This window comes from Ornithodoros turicata, chromosome 2 (genome assembly GCF_037126465.1).
Source record: "Ornithodoros turicata isolate Travis chromosome 2, ASM3712646v1, whole genome shotgun sequence".
Taxonomy (NCBI): Eukaryota; Metazoa; Arthropoda; class Arachnida; order Ixodida; family Argasidae; genus Ornithodoros; species Ornithodoros turicata.
Window position 1 is genome coordinate 23,813,178 of NC_088202.1, and position 21,854 is coordinate 23,835,031.

Here is a 21,854-nt window from a genome sequence, read left to right on the forward strand (position 1 = left end):
AAGTAAACTGAGAGTACTCCTTGGTTCATGCCTGATGAGTAGATGTGTCTGTATGCATGGTTTCTTGTACGACATCGGCGCAGGGAGCGAAAAGCTGCAAATGCGTGTTGGTTTGTGACTTGAGGCACGTTGATACAAAACGCGACATGGACAAAGAAGGACACACAGGCGCTGTTGCACCCTGACGGTGTGAGCGTTTCTGTCGCCCTTGCCAGCGACGTTTTACGTCATATTTCGAGCGCCTGCAGTACAGACGTGTAAGAAACTGAGCAACTCGGTGTGGTTCCTAATAGTGTTTTGGTAAAATGCCTCGACCGCACCCGACCCGCTGTCCGCTTCGTCGCCAACAATGACGCCCGCACCCAACCCGCTACCCGCATGACACCTAAAACATAGACGCTACACCCACAACAACGTGCGGGTCACCCGCGGGAGTCCGCACTTCCAAGGCCATTTACCTCAAGTGACTATATCGGCTTGTTGTGCTCAGTTCATGTGCGGTTTGTCTGTTCTACCTTTTCCTGAAGGAAAGCACTCAAAAATTCGCAGTGCAACCACACTGGTGAAATAGTGAAGGCGAAATGGTTAACTTTCATATTGTTTTTCTTCCTTCTTTGTTTCTTTCTTTTTCTTTTTTGCTATGATAATGCCACTCCTTTTTTATTTATCTGCATTTCATTGTTGCACTTGAAAAGAAGGCGAGTCCCGCGCTAAACTTGAAGTACCAGGAAATATGACTTTATAATTTCCTCAAAAGGTGTAACATTCCACTTGAATGAAGCACAACAGCAACACCGAATGCTGCGCAAGAAGAAACGACAGCCAGCATATATCTGCCCTTAGGTGTGTCCGGGATCCTCTGCCACCTCCAGGCATAAAAAAAAATGTAATTTTCTTGCGAAGGAGCGAGTCTGTGCCTGATGGCCTACAGCTGTTTGATTTTCCTGTCATATTTGCTGTCATGAAATCCCGGGATTTTCCGGAAGGAATCCTGGGACTTCGGGACGTCAAAAATTGGCCGGGATCCCGGGATTTATGGATATCCCGATTGACAGCCCTGCATATATCCTCTAGATGGTATATTTTTAAGATCGGGGTGTATTCCTGGAAAACGGGAATATTCGATTTATTTAGCACTGTATGAGAGTGATACTTTCCTATTCCAGCTCGTAACCAAATCACAACAAAATAATATTGTGTGACATGTGCTTTAATAACGACAACTACTGCGAAAAGGAAAAAGAGGAAGCAAATACCTCTACACGCACGCACTTATATGTACCCACAAACTCATATTCACAAAGTGCACTTGTGAAACGGAGTGAGAGCTCGTGCTGATTGCTCGCCACGCAAGAAGCAACTTGGGAGGATTTGGTATTTCATTTGTTGAATTCCAAAGGCAGAGTCGGAGCAAGTGGCAGACTCGGCAATGGAGCGGCTTGATCTGGCCTAGAGCAAGTGATCCGAATCTGCGAATGGAACACTTGCGCCCAACTTGGAGTTTAGCTCTGGCCAATCTCCCTTGGTGGATGGCGGCCAGAGACGGAGGAAGAAGAAGAAGAAGGTACTCATGTTCCATTATAACGCCATGTTTCACAACATCAAGGTCCTTCTAATCTCCTAACGTTGCCCTGGTAATGTCTGACTTATCGCATCCTTCATGAAACAAAATCGCCAACGTACGACGCGAAAGACTAGTCACAGCGATGACGCGTTGCGAAGCGGCCATATTGGCGAAGCAGAGACAGGAAATAGGAAGCACGAGCGACAAGTGACACGTCACGTAGAGTTCCGGTTGAATCTGCCTATTTTGGCGGAGCAGTCTGGGTTGCTCCCTGGAGCGACCTTGACTCCAATGCCGCTCCAAAGCTTCCATTGGAAGACTCCAGAACTGTTCCCAATCTGCCAATCGAACAGACTTGCTCTCAGCGGAGCAACAGAACTTGCTCCGGAGGCGCTCCGAATCTGCCATTCGAATTCAACAGTTGAGAACAGATACTGATATAATACATGTTGGCTTCTCAAAATGTGGGGAGCAACTCTGTGAGTGAGGACGCCTATATTTGGCAAGTTCAGGGACAAATGACACGGTGCTCTATACGTATATGACTCCCCCAAGTAATTAAGATGCAATTGTACTGCTGACCGTGCTTCACGATTAAATGACTGCTTAACTGAGGCGATGCTGTCTCCACCACTAATTATACCTTTGTTACACCTCTTCTATACCATTTCTTCTAACAGTGCGTGTGCTGTCCACAACGAGCAAAGTTTTTCAGATGGAGCCTCTACCAGAATGCATATGCACGTAGGCTTCAGAAACACCCGTTCAACCGACTGTGAAATCACTCGGAAGCATTGGTGGTGGTGCTACCAGACGCTGCGCCTACATTTTCAGGGGAGAGAAAAAGACATCTTCTGTATTCGTCGACTTCGTAGTCCATAAATTGCCGGGATTTTCCTTTTCAGTGCGCTTCCAAGCACATGTCAAACAGACAGCAGTTTGTAACTCCTGACGCTGGAAGGTGTAGCAATCCAGACACCTTCTTGAGCCATAAATCAAATGACCATGTAACTGGAACTCACAACAGGACACCCGAGGGGAGTGATATTGCAAAGAGTCAGCAGTCAGACGGCAGACTATACCCTTGCTTACTTGTTCTATTTGTATAATTTATCATAGACTCAATTTTCTTTAGTGTGTCTCTACTTTTGGACATATTGAAAGGACGCTCCCTACCCAGCTGTTCACTCATCCCGCGCTTCCGTTTCGGCATTAGAGAGTATTAGTATGTTGTGAGTATGTTGTGAGTTGTATTAGTATGTATGTTTTTATTCCATGTTAAAGCTCCGCGAAGCATGTGTGTCTATGAACAGCGTCCACATACGAGCAGATGGAGAGACGACAGCGGATCGGAGGGCGAGACAGGGGTGTTATTATACGTCATCAGCCGACATCAGGGGAAGCTGTGCCCACATCCGTCTGTAAAGACTGCTGGAAAACCTAGTGAGAACTGGCGGTAGGTTTGTGGGAGGAAGTGTTAGAGAGTGTATGTAAGTCAGTGAGTAAGAACGTTAGAGAGTTATAGTTTCCGGTAAAGGTTCGACAAGTTTAGGTTGAGGTTACTAATTGTCTACCACTTCCTGTTGTCATCAACGGTGCGAGGAAGGATCATTTCATAGGGAAGTGTCGAGCTCTCGTCTGGTTTTGAGATCAGAGATGTATATAATTACGGGTTGTTTGTATGCGATACCTTATCGAAACTTTCGCTCAACAAAATCATGCAGACTTACAGAAAAACAGGAAATACGGACCACAACAACTATGTTTTGGTCATTATGAGTGGTTTGCTTCATCCCCACATGTGACACTCTACCCCATTACTCGTAGTAGTTTGATGAGGATATAACGGGTTATGGGACTCAAACAAATAAGCATTGTTCCCTCAAATACAGATGAATATCTTAACCGCCTAGTAGATGCGCGAACGCAGATGGCTTCAACTAAAAATGCGTCACCCATGATTCCATGTGCACTGCAAGGTACTATAAAAATCTATTACGGGGCAGTGAACATAGTGCCAGTTCTCAAAAAAATTACTGATGCTAAAGTTACACAATGCCTGCAAATCGACAGAGTATGCCCTGCACTATTTTGTATACATGCTCCGCCCCGTGATGCACTGCCGATAATAGTAGCGTGCCGTTTCGACGTTGCGTGCCATCCACAACTCGGAGTATAGAAGACTTACACATTAATTTATTGCATTATCGGAAAGCGTGGTAAATTCGATGCGTCCTTCTACTCGGGACCCACAATTTACCCAGTTCGAACAGTACCAATAGTCCTCAACATGTCCTAAACGTTTGGGCGGATCGATGACGGCATCAGGCTCAGCATCTGCTTTGGTGGTTCCACTGCACAGGAAAGAGGGAATGGCATAACTGCCCCACAAAACATCTTTAACCACAGCGGAATTGGTTGCCATCGAACTGGCAATATTGTACGTTGCAGCACAACAATAACCTGTCGAGCGGGTGGTTTTTCAATTGCAAAACCAAAACCTTACAAAAATCGATATTGAGTTTCTTGTATGATCTTGATGAGTTTCTAATGAGTCAACAGAAACTCATCAGAAACTCAACGTGTAATGTGGTTCCACATTACGTTCCTATCTGTAACTCCATTGAGTTTTGACATTAATTTTTCTTATGAAAAATGTCCATATTTTTTCTGCAGAGTTTTTAATGTATGAAATCATCAGGACATACCACTCGTGCTGCTCAAGACAAATGTGCTTGAACTGACCGTTGATATGTTTTTATACTAATAACGGTGCAGTGCGGTGACATTTACCATGTCTCAAACCAGCCGCAGATACCAGGAGGGGGACGGGCGATAACGTAATTATCGTCCATGCTTCGTGAATGGACGGAAGGGATCGAGAATCCGGGCCTTTGCCTTCTGTCCTTAGCTGAGTACACGAGCTGCGCGCGCCATACGCATTTGGATCTAGCACATAGAAACCCTTGTTTGATGCAGAATTCACTGCCTGCTGTCAAAAAAAAAAAAAAAAAGAAGAAAGAAAAAAAAAAGGCCTCCACAGTGCTCCGGCTGGCACTGACCCCTCGGGTAATCCGACAATATACTACAGCCGACTAAGTCACAAGTCTCGTGAGGAGCAAAAAAATCGCGGGAAAGTAAGTCTTCGCTCCTCCTATGGCGGGCTAGCCCGCCATTATCCTCCGTCGAACATGGAAGTTCGAAAATATCCTCATCTTTGTCGGATTCGCAACACTTCTGTAACTCTCGCACGGCTTGTGTGTCGGTGTTCATAACGAATCTTTAGTTGTTGCTCGAGCTTGTAGTCTGTGTTTTGTTCGAATCGGTACAGTACAAACACCATTATAATGACACTGCTTGTATCTTCTCATTTTTGGCATTTTACCAGCAACATGCAGAACACATTAGAAGAAACAACAACTTTGCTATTAATTAGCGGGCTGCAGTTGTCCAAGCATACAGTTGTTATTTTAAAGCTTTGAATGATATTTCGGCGTATGAAAAATAGGTAAAAATGCTGAGAGGGAAAGTAGTCTGGTAAAAGATCACGAAATTCGCACAGCACAGATAGTTAGTTCTCTTCGTCTTACGCACATTTCGACATCCAACGTATTTACTGATAATTAAAGTGCATAATCATTTATAAATTAACTTTTTAGGCTACGACATGTTTATTTATAATAATAATAATTATTATTACATTAATGGCAACAGCAAGATGCTCATATTATATGAATTATAAAAGGTGTTGTCTTGTAGCGCCCCCTCGCTATGTCGGAAAATGCCACTGTATCCTTGGCCTGTGTTCCCGTCTGGTATGTCTACCGTCGTTGCACGTGTGTTTCTACGCTTCGTTTTTTTGCTATAATTTATTAATTTTACACGTCCTGCGCGGGTTACTTGTGTCATTTGGAAGGAAGGAACCGCTGGCTATAATCGAACTGCTCGACTATGGTAAGTGCTCATACTGCTGGAAGCAAGTTTGTGTACCTGAATTGAGCCATAACTTCCCGTTTTGTGTGTAACGTACCACAGGCGAGGAAAAAGTTACGGAACGAAGTCATGCGAGATACGCTAAACAGGGTGCACGAGGCGACACGGAGGAAGCGTTAAAAGAAACGAAAGCCACGAAAAGCCCGCTGAGCAGCTTTGGAAAACACGAAAGGTACGTTTTGCACCACTGTGTCGTAATTGCACGAAAACATACATTGTTGAGCTTTTTCCGTGTGACGCTACGGTGTGTTTCTGTTTCGTTTTTACAGCATGCTCGCATAATTCCTGTTGTAGCATAATTTCTGCGCTAGAGATAATTTGACATGGAATGTTGTTAAATGCTCCAGGCCTCCGGATAAGCCAGACATGACTACATTCTTATGCTTCACGTTCGATGTCTACCAGATATTTATCTCCTGATTTTTCAGACTGCTTTGGTATGTTGCGGAAGCCACGAAAATTACGAAGAGCCTCAAGTCGTCCAAGGGGGTGTCAACAGCCGAGGATTAAAAGGTAATGTGTCTCATTTTGGAAATAGCAGTAATGATATATAATTGGGTTTGGTTAGACTCTGCTTTACTGACACTGTTCATCAACATGGCATGCTTTGAGAAAGTAAGGCTGTACCACCATCACATGGGTACCTCAACGTCATCAAACACATTGTCTTTATCGCTGGCAAATTTCATGCTGCCATACTGCGCTTTACAAATGGCTTCAGTTCAAGGAAGCAGCTGAAAGAAGCTGCAGCAGCTCTGTGGGTACTGTGATCATATTATTCTAGAAATTATTAGGCATACACTAACGTAATGATGCTTGAGCTTTTATTTTCTGCTAAGGAGCATTTCCATGTTTCGACTCTGCGAGACAGTTGAGAAATTTCGGGTAATGGCCTTATCGTCAATAAAGCACACACTTCAAGACGTGTTGTCAACAGTTTCCACACGAAATATAGCTCCACTGGTGTCTACACGTCTGACCCATTTACAGATATTGCATTTTTACTGCTGTAGTTTTTTTTTTTTTACGTGAATCAGTGTATAGGGGAGCTAATATATGGAGCCATTTTTCACTTCATGTCTGACTAAAGTTGAAGCAACCATAGACAGTCTTTGTGCAGCCTTACATAACTCCCTTAGTTCGATGATGTTCGACGGCCATCGACTTGATGTCTGCTCATCCTTGCCAGTGTGGAATGAGTATTTGAGCAGCTTTTATATGTTGAAGTGCCTAAGTTATTTCAGTAACATAGATCGCTTTTATGGTTGACAAATTTCCAATCTTTACTGGCAAAATTTAGTGTCACGACTAAATGGGAATCCTGAAGCTGTAATGCAAATGTGTATACTAATTTTTTAAAACTTATTTATCCGCTGTAGTGGTGAATATCAGTGCAGGTGCTCTTGTCGAAAAAGCAATTTTAGGCAGATTGTACTGCAAAGGTTACAAAACCTGTTCTCCGTTTAAGAACATAGGCAAATGGTCAAATGCGAATAAATTGCTCTGAAAGTTATGAATGTTATGTGAAAGAAGCTATGAATCCAACAGGGGTCAGTGCACTAACTGGTAGGTGTTTTGGTGGATTGGGGTATTGCACACAACACAATTGTCTGAAATCATAACTCGTTGTGAAAAGCAGTGTGTAAAATTTCCGTGTGCCGCAATATTGCAAGGGCAGCGGCCATTTCCAATATTGTTGTTCACACGTGCTGTGTATGCTGAAATCGTGATTTTACTGATGGTTCCGCATGCTACCTTTTCAGATCAGGTGATGAAAATATGAAAAATTATTTGAGAAAAATATGTAGTGCTTTACAAGCAATTATGACATTATTCAAGAGCACTGATATTATCACCAATTTACGCACTGTATTGTTGCCTTTGCTCACAGTTTCAACTTCGAAATAGAAATAGGAATATCAGGGAAACAGCTAGCTGCCATTATTGATTGTCGGTTTCTTTGAGTCTGAGCTTAATTTCTTTTGAGGTGGCTTCCTTATATTTGGTGGCCAAAATAGGCCACCATGGGCCACATGCGCACCATGTGTTTGTGATACCCTTGTTCAACTGTATTGGAGTTCTTTCTTGTGATATGTTGCATTAAGTTTGTGTACTATGGTACTTACAATGTGCAACTTTTTGTCATTTTACAGACTACGTGTGTAGCAAGCTCGACAACACCGTTATTCAGCTGAAGAACAGTTTGTCCTTGATGGTGTCAAGAGAGCTCAAATAAATGTTCTGTGGTGGTATATTTTTGTGGTTTCGTAGTGCAAACACTCTTGTATAAAACTGCAAGAGCACGTCAAAAACTCTACACGCACATCAGGTACCTATCAGAAATTCAGTGCCCAATTCTCAACAGAAACACATGATAAATTCAACAGAAACTGTCAAGAAACACATTATAAACTCTATAGTAACTGTCCAGAAACTCAACAGAAATGTACTCATCAGATACTAATCAAAAACGCGGTGGCCAATTTTAAACAGAAATACATCAGAAACTCATTAAAAAAGTCATCAGAAATTCTGATGAGTGTGATGTCAAAAGTCATTGACTTTTCTTTAGAAACTCATTAAGATTTTTTGTAAGGCCCAGCCATGCTTGCATTCTTGGGGCTCTATAATACCAACAGTTCGCCAAATACCAAATAAAAAAAAAAATCCGGAGCCGCCGTCCACGAGGTAACTCTGCAGTGGATACCTGAACATGTGTGTATAAGAGGGAATCAAGCTGCAGTCGAACTAGCGGACATAGCACACCTATCTTCAACAATACATCCGGTGACATACTCAAAATCAGATGTCACATCTTCATTAAGGTCATTGTCGTACGAAATGTGCAGAGGCGATGGGTGCAATTGCAGAGTCATTCGTCGCTGCTACATAGCAAAGATCCGGAGCTAAAGTTCTGTCTTCGGTCTCCGTTACCGCGCTGTATTCACCCGATTTTACACCGGTATTGATTGGATACGATTTATGAACGTGATTTTCTCCATAAAGTTGGAAGAGCCGACTCATCGAATTGTTCAGTTTGTGAGACCGTAGATGACAGTGAGCATATTATAATGCACTGCACTAGGTATGCATCACAAACAACTGCACTGAAAGCTAAACTTGATCGACTGGACAGCAGGGTCTTCGATATAGTGAAGGCCTTGGGACTTCGTGCACCAAACACGAGGGATGCTGCCTTAGAGGCACTTGTGAAATTTGTTCAGAGCTGTGAGATGTATAGTACATCCTTCTATGCTTCTCTGAGCATGATCTTGGGATACTTGTGAATAGAGGAATTCTAGTGAACATATGACTAGTGGACTCCTGAATAGTGAATAACGAACTTTTGAATAGCGAAGTTGCGAGCAGGGCACTTGAGTAGTGAAGTGGTAGTTTTTTGTTTTTCGTTTTTTATGGGGGAGGGGGGACGTTTGGGGAGCATTTATGTTTAGAATAGCAAAACAGGTCGGGAGACGAGTCCAATTTCTGCTTTTGCTTTCTTTTTTTTTATATACAAACAAACATCTCCTTACGCGTGTGCACTATACATTTTTAGCGCGGTATTGCTCTGCGAACGGGGATTAATATCCGGTAGTGTCATTTCCATAGTACCACGTGCGTTCTTGTGAGGTCACCGCTGTGTTACAGTAGCCGGTACACTCCGTGTGGTGACGTGTGTGACCCCGCAGTCGTTGTCAGCTTGGCCAGCACGTAGTTAGCAATTAATTACTGATATTAGACAACACGAATCTTAACTACCGAGATACAGAACCTAGTTTTCAGTCATTGCTAAAGGTGACGAGAGCATTCCTGATAATATTACCAATTGAAATCCGAGTTTGCAATAATAGTTGAAGTTACGATTATTTCTTTTTTAAATAGCGATCAGTGACACTAGATTTTGCCGAAACATTCTTTGCCTTCACACGGGGCACTTTTATGTCGCGTCCGATATCCTGGCGACTTGCATATTTTAATTTCCGTGATACTACAACTTTCATTAGTACGTGAGTGCTTCCCGAAAGATGCGTAACGTTGTGTACGCAAATTTATATGGCGCTATGGGCAAATGGCGCGCTTCCTGCGACCGCGCCCATGTCGACATCTGTTGTATTCGCTTTCAATTTACTGATCCACACCAGCCGTATGCACAGCTTACCTGTCGGACCACCCCGAGCCTTGATATTGACGATGCACAGACACACTAGGAGAAATAAAGTCCGCATCGCGGGATATGTTCCTTTGCGCCTGTTGTTCAGGTCCACGTTTCCACCCGTATGCCGTTGCTTATCAAGCGCACTATGCCACCTTCTACCGACGTTAAGGTAACACGGGAGGCAAAAAACTCGAGTGCTTTGATTTCCGATAAGAAAAGACCTTTGCGCCGCTCTTGATGTACTGTTCCCGGCAGCCAAACAGCGGCGCCAATTGGAATCGCACATCGGTTTAGTTGACATTCCTGTGGTATGTAAATAAAACTTGGTTAGGTGCGGTGCGTGTTTAGTGGACTGCTGATGTGTTATTCAACGATTTACTTCAAGGTCCTGAAACATTGCCTGCGTGACAGAAGAGGGGTGACTAAACTTCATGGCCTGGTGTTTGATAACGACGGCGTCAGTTTTAGCGTTGGTTAACTACTACAATATGATTTTACTATTAACGTCCCTAATAATACGGTCGCTTATCCCGCAGTCGCGGCTATCCCAGATAAACGTGAAAGACGGTTCTTTGCACTGATTTGAACCTGCATCGAAAATCTCACAGCTATGAGGGTAACAGAAGCGAAGAAAATGTACACCGCGAGTACCGAAACTTATGCGGCTCTAGCATCACAGCTCTCGCCGCCAACCCCGCCACCAGCGAGGCAGCGGACGAGAAGTCACGTGCTTACGGCTGCCAATGGGAATGGGCTTTCTTTTATTTTTAGTTTTTTTTTTTTTGCGTATGCTTTTATTAGATGCTCCTTTCTTGTCGAACGCCACAACCAGGCCCCAAACATTCTTCGACATTATTAATCCCCGTTTTTTTTTCAACTGCATCCCCCCACTACAGAAGCATCCGATAATTGAACAACTCATAAATGACACATGCGGTATACTGTCTAGCACGATTCCTAAGCTTAAAGGTACTGTAAAGCAGTAGACAAGCATGATATGCCGGTGATGTGACTAGAAACTTTGTTGCTTCTAAATACCATATGCGGAACCATACGACCGACAACGCGCTATAAATATCTTTAATTTGCTATGAAAGATGCGGCTAGTGGAGCGGTGCGACGCCTGGTGTCAAACAACCCCCTGTACAGCGGGCAACACTGAAAATTGGTATTACACACTATTACATCGGAACTTCTTTATTTTAGTAGCCATATTATTAGATTTCCCGTTTACCTATGCATTCTGAAACCCCTGTTAACAGTTTAACCTGTTATCCCCTGTTTTTGCGAAGTAGCCCAGCACTTGCCGCTGTTCGATGGAGGCTCTCCCTACTTCACTGCTGCGCCTGCGCGCTCGTTCTGTTCGCGGCCTCTTTCGAACGAACAAACTCTCTCTGTGAACCTCTGTGAACAAACAAGTGCCGACGCTGTCTGGCTTCTTGAACGTCTGACACATTTTTTTTTCAACGGCTCAGCATTTCATTTCAGTTCGCTTATCCGTTTACCCTCAGATGTGGATCGTTGTGTGGATTGCAGGGGCGGATTTTATGGTGGATTGTGGTGGATTGTTATGTCGTGCCCAGTGTTATACGCATGCAATGTGTTTGCCACCGTATGTGTCAGGAGTACGGATTCATTTCGAATACCTAGTACAGTGTTGCTCGTAATCTTTAATCGTAATTTTCTAATTAATTGCACCGTCGATTGGAATGAAACTTACGCAGTTTTTATACTGGTGGGTTGGACTATCGAATAGCCACACTAAATGCCATTTGATCGGTGCGGCTTTTCAGTACCTTTAATGTCTTCTTCCCTATACTGAAACCTTCCGAACTTGCAGCCTTAAGGGAACTAAGGTCCAGGGATGATACGGTTATGAAACCCACTGACAAAGGTGGAGCGGTTGTAGTTTGGCGCAGAGATCTATACATAGCGGAGGCAGAAAAACAACTATCTGACACAAGATTCTACGAAAGGCTTGATACGGATCCGACATTCCAACATCAAGAGGAGGTCGCCAGCGCTGTCACGGATGAGATATCAAGTCGCTCCTTACGCCAAGCCTCATGGTGATATACGCTAAGGTTTCTTGCTTTTACTCTCTCCCAAAAATACATAAACCCGGTTGTCCTAGACGCCCAATAGTCTCACCGGTTGCATGCCGACGTGACTTATTTTGGCATTCGTTATTTTCATCTTACAACCTCTGGTTTCCGCCTTACCTTCCCATACGAACGATACCACTCATATTCTTCAGCATTTGTCAACTTTCCAACTCTCTGGCAACTACGAGGGGTGTTCAAGTCAAACCTGGACTTTCTGTCTCCTGAATGTACAAATAGCTTGCGCTACTTCTTTTTCGTCATTTTCACACGCGACTGGCCTCCGCGTTCACCACGTGGTGGTCCAAAGTTTGTGCAAAACAGAAGACACGTGCTGGACAAGATGGCCGACAACGAGGTGAGCGCGCACACCGAACAGCGAATTGTCATGAAGTTTCTCGTGAATGAAGGGCATAAAGTCATCTGAAATGCACAGACGACTTCAGGCTCAGTATGGCCACGATACAACAGTGCAGGGCAGTGGTGCAAACAGTTGCAGTGGTGCAAACAGTTCCAAGACGGCCATACATCAGTGCAGGACGATCCCACCCGGGGCGGCTCAGAGCCCAGTGTCAGAGTTCCTGAGAACACCCAACGTCTTTCCACGGTTTTTCTAGGACAAGGCTGGCGTTGTTCATGTTGCTTTTCTGCCCAGTGGTACCATCATCAATAGCGCATATTACTGCCAGGTTCTCAGGGGTGTGCATAAGGCGCAGAAGCAAAAGGGCCTAATCACCAAAGGAGTCCTCCTCCTACAGGACAATGCACGCCCGCATCCGCGCATCTCACGACACGCACCTTACAGGAAGTTGGCTGGGAGTTGCTGCCACATCCCCCTTATAGACCAGACCTCGCCCCCAGCGATTTCCATCTCTTCGGGCCACTGAAGGCGTTCCTTGGGGGCCGGCACTTCAGCTGCGACGACGGGGTCAAGAATGCGGTCCGATCATGGCTGCTACGCGCCGGTAAAGATTTCTACGCTGCTGGCATCCAAGCCCTCGTGAAACACTGGGACAAGTGCGTTACTGCAGCTGGAGATTACGTTGAAAAATAAAACTAATTTCTCGCCTGTAAGTTCATTTTACTTTTGCGAAAAATGAAAAGTCCCCGTTTGACTTTAACGCCCCTCGTATATCCTATACACAACGGCCGTGGTCTCTCTCTATACGGTCATACCCCACACAGAGGAATTGTCAGCGCTTCGACACTTTTTGGACAGACGTTCAGTCTTGGATCTCTCGACTGACACAATCATACGGCTGACCGAAATCCTCTTCAACGTTAATGCTTCTAAATTTAATGGGTCTGTGTATACGGCAGATGTTGCCATGGGTACCAAAATCGGCTCGTCTTATGCAAATATTTTTATAGGTTTTGTTGAAGAACGCGGCTTCACCTACTACGATAAGCCCAAACCTGAATCCTGCAGATGTTACATCGACGATATATCTGATTTTACAAGCATGCTATCTGTCACCGGGGTCCAACAGTTTATGATGCGTTAAACAACTTCCATCGTACTTGGAGATTCACGCACGATATTTCTCAGCGGGCGGTTAACTTTCTTGACCTTTCTATATCAGCTGCGTCCTCTGCGCTACGAACTACTGTAAATAGACTAATTCTCGCAATTATCTGTCTTACTCTTAGTGCTACCCACGGCATGTTAAAGACGATACCCCTTTTCCCTATTTCTACGGCTCCACCGTATTTGCTGCGTTGATTCTAGCTTCTATGATCAGTATATCCAGAATGAAACTTTTCTTCTTCTTTTTTTTTCATTGCCCGCGGGTATCCCCCTGATCTTCTTGATAGAGCATCAGCTCGGGAAGCAGCCATCGCCAGATCTGCCGCTCTTAATCCTTCATCATCCAGAAATAATGGTCCACACTTTCCCTTGCAGTTGGATTCCACCCCGCCATTCCTCCCTTAATGGGCCAAATGAAATCTGGTTCAGATGGCCTCTTCACTTCTGGGCACCTTTCTTTGAATACTATCATTTCCTGTAGACGGGTCCCAACTTGAGGTCTACCCTTGTCCACAGCCGCCTAAAAGCTGTTAATACACGAAATGGAACTCTCTCTTGTCAGGGACCCCGTAGCCTCACATGCACTCATGTCAGCCAGAACCACCACAGCTTCCATAGTTCCAATGACTGGTACGTTCATACATCTTTTCTTTACATATACAAAACCGCTAACGTAGTCTACGCTATCTTCTGTTCCATCTGTCCAAACATTCTCTCTATAGATGAACCGAACGAAGGCTTCATGAAAGGTTCCGGGAACATCGTCGACTCGCACATTTACAAATGTCTGAATCTATCAGCAACTACCAGGTAACCTTGGTTTCTAAACACCTCTCAGTCTCGGCCACACTATTGATAACATTCGCGTTGTTGTTCTCCGCTCCGGTTTCCATTCCTCAACCGCACGAAAACGAGAAGAGAGTCGTCTGATACATTACCTGAACACTACCTATGCAACTTGCCTAAACGAAAGACTGGTTTTAGACTTCTAATCAACCGTCGACCGGTGTTACACATGCTGTCCATTCACGTGCAGCCCCCTAGCGGGTTGGGCAGTATGTTGAACAACCTCAGACACTAGCTTTCTGTTTCCCCTCTGATGAAAAGCTAGAAACGTCAGGCATCCTCAGTATCGTCCTCTCACTTTTTACCCACTTTGGATACACTAGTCTCGGTTTTTACTTTTGTGTTTTGTGTACCTGGCAGTCCTTTTTATCGTTCTGATATCACCGTTACCCTTGCTATTAGGGATACTAACTTCTTTAAAGGGAGACTCCGGAACGATCTTTGAAAACAATTGTTGTGCGACGCTTTTGGTACACATTGGCCTCCGGCACATGACGTCATCGGGTAAGCAGCAGAAGTAGGCGTGTGTGTCGCGGCCGGTCATAGGGTCAGGAACACGGTTCCGTCATCGGTTCAGGCCATTGCACAACTGTATACAGTCAACCCTCCATTTACGAACTTTTGATTTATGACTTCCCTCTTTTATGAACATTAGCACAAGGAACCAAACTTTTTACATGTATTTTCCCCTCATTTTATGAATCACGATATTCGAATAATGAAAAGAATTTCTGGGAACCAACTAGGAGTTGTCCAGTGTCCAATTTATGAACGGATCGTTCCCAGGTCAACAGAAACCTTCAAAGGGATTATTCCGTGGTCTTATGAATGACACCTGAACGGACAAAACTTGTTCCAGGTATTGCGCCCTCGGTTCTTAACCCCTGGAAATCGCAACAACAAACGGGTTTTCCAGGGTTGCACAAGGGGCTACTAAGTGTTCGTGACGTCAATTCATCAATAAGGTGGCTGCGGTCACCAGGAGATAAATAAACGGAGGTTAAAAATCCCCGAGGAAATCCGAGACCAGTCGAGTGCGAATGTGCTGACATCTCTATTTTCTAAGATGGACACAGCGCAAGCCATGGGCCAAAGCAAAATTAAACAATTTAGTATTGAATAATAAAAAGAGTGTGAATGCGCTAACAGCAGCAGACATGGTTAAAAGCAAAATTACACAATATATTGCATTATGAACACAATCCCAACACGGAAATACTGTTCCATTTGCTCGATAGTACTCACTTAACGGAATTTTCGATTTATGAATCCTCGATTTATGGCCAATATTTTGGGGAACTGGGGGTGTTCATAAATCGAGGTTTGACTGTACACTTTTCATCCGACTCGGACGCGTGCGATGAAGTTTCTTCGGAGCCACTGGTGGACGCGGACAGCAACGTCCCTGTTGCACACGTGTTCGCCGCATATGAAGAGCCTTGCCTCAGAGCTAGATCTGTGAACTAGACGTATTGAGTTGTATCAGACTTGTGTCGATTGCCAAGGGACGTAATATCAACATCAGCTTGTATATTGCGTTACCCATTTGAGCCTTCTGTTTGCGTACGCGCCACGTTGAGTTGACATAGGAGCATTCGGAAAAAGCCTAAAAACAGCGGGGCTAGCCAGCACTTTTCATTCTTCAGAGACACCTAGCTCGTTCATTGTGACGAGGTTCCTCTCGATTCCAATCTTTCGAAGAACTCCCACTCACGGCGACGCTTTTCATCTTTCGGGAAGCGAACATAAGCAACAACCGACGTAGAAATCGACTTGTTGCCGAAAGTTTTGCTGCAACACCTTGCACCACTCCTCTTTTCACTCACTATTGCACAAAAAGAGAGAAAACAATAAAACGTTGAATGCAAATAAGAACAGATCAAGCGGACGCATACTCAGTGACACATGACGCCAGTTCAGTGTTGCTTGCATCACGTCCTTACAACGGCGGTTCAGAGCCACCGCTCCTCACATTTTAAAAATCATTTTTGTGACGTCTGCGCAGTTTTGAGCCGAGATATTCCGTAACTGCCTTTGAAACATGTGAATTGTTGTAAACGTAACAGAAGCCTGCACCCGATCTTGTTCAGAAGTCTCCCTTTAACTAAACCAACATTTAGAGGCTCGTTTAATGCCTTTGTGGTTGCCCCTGTGGGTGTTTGAATGTAACACGTGAATATGAAGGCATTTGTTTTGCCCGCGTGTGAAGGTCAAAAGAAATAATGACATTGAAATTCACTAAATATAAATTGTGACAATGATGGCTTCTTGATGAAATGGGCTTCACAAACTTTTTCAATTTTGTAACATCAGAGAGACAGCGCGCACTGCTATTTTTCACACGGTCGCTAGAGCTCGCCTTCGGCCCCCACAGTTGACGACCATAAAACCTTATTTGACATGTGTGCGACTCTCCGTGGGAAGGATGCCCTCTGTTCCCCTTTGACAGTGTTGCTTTCCCCGAAAAGCGGATCTTTGTAGGAAAGGGCACCATTGTCTGTAAACTGAAGTTATAGGAATTGTAGGATTCCTGGAAGGCTAGTGTTGGGAACACATGTGTTTTTAATTGGTTTGGTGGACGTGACTGGCCCTGGATGCGACATGGTGCGAATGAGGTTATATAAACCCTGGATGACGTCAAGAGGGGACGGAGAGAGTCTGTTAGTCGTATTTGGTGTCAAGAGTTCGAACCAGGAAGGAGCCATCGGGATGTGATATAGAATGGGAGCCCGCACGAATGTAAGGAGGAAGGTTGACGGCGCATAGATGCCTGGAATAGGTCTTGGACGTGAAGGTGCGTCTCCGGGGTCTCCTTCCACGAGCGCGGACGTCCGGGCAACTGAAACTACGACCGAGTGAAGCCAGCTGGCAGCGACTGACCGGCGCGAGGTGTACCCGGCGAAGAGGTGAGCGACGACCAGGACCCCTGCGAGGGCGGTAGCCGAACTCCTGAGAGTGGGACTGTATGCTGGAGGGTGACTTTTAGAACACGTTAAAACTGTATTGTTCAAAAATATACGTTTGAAAAAAAAAATTGCACAAATAACTCGCGTAAAAATAACCGACATCCAATTACCCGCTCATAAATCTACCTTGAGAAATAAATCGCTGAAGAATATATCACTAAAGATAAAAGGTTTCAAAATAGCTCCAAAAATGAGATCCGGCGAATGAATAGGTGTCAGTGTACGCCTACGTGACGGATAACATGTGCGGATAACGGATAGCTCGTGCATGTTATTTGTACAGGCAACGCCACCTAGATACAGATGGCCTGCTCATACCTCCTCTCCTTCCTTCGCTGCGTGGACACATATAGTCAGAATTTGTCTGCTACCGCGATTCGCCGTTCTGCAAATGCAAGAAGTCGCAAATCATTCCGGTTAACTTTGGAAATTCGAACCTGCATATTAAAAGAGCGACACATTTGCACATAATTAGTCTCACTCTTCAGAAAAACATCGAACCGTCTTGCGCTTTATTTACTTTTTTCGTTTATTTCGTTTTCCAATTTAGAACGCGGGGACGTTCACTACTCGCAGACGACAGCGGCTGCCTATGTGGATGACAGTGGGTTGTCTCCATGGCGACGACCGCAAGAGGAATGAAAAGTTGCACTTTAATAAAACTCATAAAAATAACCTTTCAAAAATAAACGCGTAAGTAGCCACGGTTAATAATAAATCTCCCAAAATATACGCTTAAAGATCAATGCACAAAAATAATCGCTCAAATATTCCCGTGTAAATAAAAACGCTAAGGAATCCCCGGTTAAGAATATGTCGTTAAACATAAATCGTTTCAGAATCCCCCCAAAATCAACCATACGGTTGCTACTGTGACGTGGTATGGCCGCGAGTGAAATAGACAATCCGTTTCGACAAAAAGTCCCAAAGTCGGCGAATTTAATTGGACTCCTGTCATGAGTATACTTCGTACATCGGACTTCCATACTTCGTACGCGAAGCAAGCATACTTCACTTGAACTTCAGTGTAAAGCGAACTCAGAGCACACGCACGAACGAACGAGCGCTCAGCACTGCCACAGTTCCCGCGGATGCTTTGTCAAGCGAAATAACGCGGGACATGCATATAATGCATAGGCTTTTGTACACTAGAAAGGAAAACATAGCAACACACACACACACAGAACAAATATGGCAGCCATAACAGACCACTAGGTAGAGGGTGAGTGCTAACAAGGGCGAAAACCACCAATATAAGCTACGTCTTACTGCTATCCTCTGCGTAGAGATACACATCTATCACGCCGCTGTCGTGTTGGACTACATGATATATTTGGAAACAGTTTATTTGTGACGATATATTTTCATGGTGGATTCTTGAGCGATTGTTTTTTGGGCAAGGATTTTTGCGCGGTTGAATCCTTATCGGGGAATTTTACGCGGTTTATTGTAAAACAATATATTTTGAAAGAGTTTTTCTTAAACGATTTATTCTTAAAGCTTTATTAGTGTCACCCCTCGTGCAAGAAGGCTTCTTTCTTGTCTTTGCTTGTGATACTTTGCCAAGTAGCCGTGTATTCACACGAGTCTGTTTTCTGCCGACTGACGATTACCCGGCAGGGAACGTCACCGCTCTCTGGTGCCACGTGACCAGCGCTTTTCGCCGCGTCACCACTTGCGGCAGCTTGAACTAGTTGCGGCAGCGGATATGGACTTTGGCTACCATTTACCCAACGTGACCGAGACGTCAATCTTCGATGAATTATTTTTAATCACGTATATTTAAAGGGATATTTTTGACAGTATATTTCTCAACGTTTATTTTTAAACGGAGACATTGGAGCAATTATTTTTTAACGTATATTATACGTATACGTATATATATACGTATATTACGTATATAACGATTCGTAACCGCATATTTTAGGCCATATATATTTTTGACAGTATAGTTTTCACGATTTATTTTTAAACGGCCGGAGTTGGTCTGCCATGTCAACGTCCATGGCTTGGTGAAGTAGTGGTGTCGTAGGGGTACGCAAAGTCACGGTGAGTCACTCTTGCCGCTGTGTTGTGTCTCTCGCATGGTTTTGCGACGCTGGTAACTTCAAATTAAGAAAGCCCCAGATTTAAGTTGCGTCCACATTATATCATGTTCGTCTTTGCCGTGTTTGTGCTATCGGTCATTTAAAGTATCATGCTATAGCGTTAACTTAAGTTCATATTAAACCGTGTTTGTTGTTGTTATAACGTGTGGTGTCATTCGTTCTGGGCTCTGTGGGTTTCTAGGTTCAGTGTATCCCCTTTCTTCGTTAATATTGTGCTCCGTCCCCTCGGCAACGGGGGACGTGACAAATATATAGTGAGGAACTCAGATGCATATTACTACAACATACCTCATACCTGCACATATAGTTATTTATTCGCACCAGAGACAAAACAACAACTTTATTACGGGATGATGGCTGGGGAGTTTCATCGCCGGGGCGATACTCTACCTCATTCCGGGTGGTGATGCGGGGAATGAAATAATGAGCCCCTTCACTATAAGGATCGAAGTCCTGTGGTGTCCAGAAAGGTTAAGAGAGGCTTGAGGGCACAGCGTCCTCAAACCTCAAACGTCAAGCACTACAGCCAGTGGTAGGATTAGAACCCACTACCTTGGACACCACCAACGGGCGGGACGTCATACCTGCCGCTGGTTTGGAGAAATGCTGCTGGTCTTATAAGTCTTTCACAGCTTCCATGGCTCCTTCCATGATTTTTTTTTGTCTATCGTGAACGAACAACAACAACAAATTTCTTGCGAGATGATGAATGGGGAGTTAGAGAGAAGCAGGAGCATTACTCTACTCCATTGCTGGTGGTCATGCGGGGAATGAAATAATGAGTCCGTTCACAATGAGGATTGAAGTTGTATGGTAGCCACAAAGGTGAAAAGAGCTTTGAGGGCAAGGCGTTGGTGGGCTGGATGTGGCCAGGGACCAAGCAATTTTGTGAGGGAGAGGGGGCGGGAGTCCAGCTCGTTGAGGGATGCGGAAAGTACGGTTCGGGAAGGTTTGTAGTGTGGGCAATGGAGAAGAATGTGCTCTAGATCTTCAACAGCACCGCAGTCGCTGCAGGGGGGAGAGGAGGCAACTTGTCCCAAGCGGTAGCGCCACTGTGCTGTCAAGGCCACGTCGAGGCGCATTCGATGAACTTGTAGAGGACGATGGCATTCCTCTACGTGAGTCCTGATCGGCGATGATGGAATGTCCCAGCGGGCAGATGTGCGTGGCCTCACGCTAGGACGGTGCCTGTAGAACTGGCTGCGAGGCGCAGAGGCGCGTCGTCGTCGTCCTCCACGGGCCGCCACATCACTCCCTCCCTCAGACGCGGAGCGGTGCATGATGTTGAGGTCCGCGTCGATACCATGAAGAGGAGAATGAGGACGACTCGTGGATGGTGGCCGACTGGACACACGGCTTGTGATTGCAGCTGTTGGTGCAGCAGCAGTGGGATGGCGGGAACAAGCGCACTGCGATCCGTGCGGGTTCCAGTGATGACATGTGAATGCTGAGTGCTTGACTGCTTGGATGCTTGAGTGACTGCTGATTGTGTTGAACGGCGCTGAGTGCGTTGTGTGGTGTTGAGTGATCGTCGCTGCGTCGCTTGTTGCTGAGTAAGTGCGTTGCTGAGTGGGCGACAGTACCGCGATCGGTACGCAAGCGTGGATGCTGTTTGTCGCCAGAGAAGTGCCGGGGAGGACCATCGTGAAGCAGGTGGAGGCCGGAAACTCAGCTTACTGTGGTCTCTCTGCGGGTCCCCGGTAGAACAGTGGTCCCGGTGCGACTGGCCTGCTAGAGGGTGGTTCGCTGCTGGTTTGCCGAAAAATTTAAGATAGTGAATGGTCGAATTATGCCGAACATGGTGTTCGTTGTTCGGGTCACCAAATGTAGAGGACGATGGTATTCCTGTACATGAGTCCTGACCGGCGATGATGCAATGACCCAGCGGGCAGATGTGCGTGGCCTCACGCTAGGACGGTGCCGGTAGAACTGGCTACCAGGCGCAGTAGAGCGCAGCAGCAAAGGCGCGTCGTCGTCGTGCACGGGCCGCCACAGACTAATGCGGCATCTTGACGAGATATATGTGCAGGCATGCGGAAAGCGAGCGCTGGATTAACTCTGCTCAGCATGGCGGGGGGTAGAATGTCAGCAGTCCGTTGGCGGGTAGCCAGAGGAGTCACGAGGCGTCGAACTACGGACCGACGATCTCCTCTCAGCAGTGCAATACGCGCGTCCGTCTAGAGACGAGAGAGCTGCTTCAGCGGCGCTGTCAGCCTGTTCATTGCCTTCGACACCGCAATGGGCTGGAACCCATTGGAGAACGAGCCTGTGCCCTGCTTCGTAGACAGGTTTGTAAGCCATTAACACGCCCATAACCAACGGTGCGGAGGAGCCTCTTCGGAGGAGAATTTTCAATTCCTTGCAGGGCAGATGTGGAGTCAGTGAAGACCACCCAATTCCTTGGGTAAAGTGAACGATGTGCTGCAGAAAGAAAAGTATAGCATAGAGTTCTGGAACTGAGGATGAGGTATGATGCCAAAGGCGACGTCCTTCAACTACGCCTTCGGATGGGATTGCGAATGCCGATGAGGAGAGATGTTCCATCGGCGCCGCCGGCGGCAGAGGTAGAAAACTGCGCGTCTACGATAGCA

At 45.4% G+C, this 21,854-nt stretch overlaps 1 protein-coding gene across 1 annotated transcript in view; it reads right to left on the bottom strand.

The window, feature by feature from the left end:
• The window catches only part of LOC135384412 (uncharacterized), a 53,482-nt gene extending 43,582 nt beyond the window's left edge, over nucleotides 1–9,900 (bottom strand). The window contains exon 1 of the mRNA XM_064613614.1: nucleotides 9,717–9,900. Within this exon, the coding sequence (XP_064469684.1) occupies nucleotides 9,717–9,783 (67 nt within the window). The 5' untranslated portion in view covers nucleotides 9,784–9,900. The remainder of the gene's footprint in view (nucleotides 1–9,716) is intronic.
• Between the last annotated feature and the right edge of the window lie 11,954 nt (nucleotides 9,901–21,854).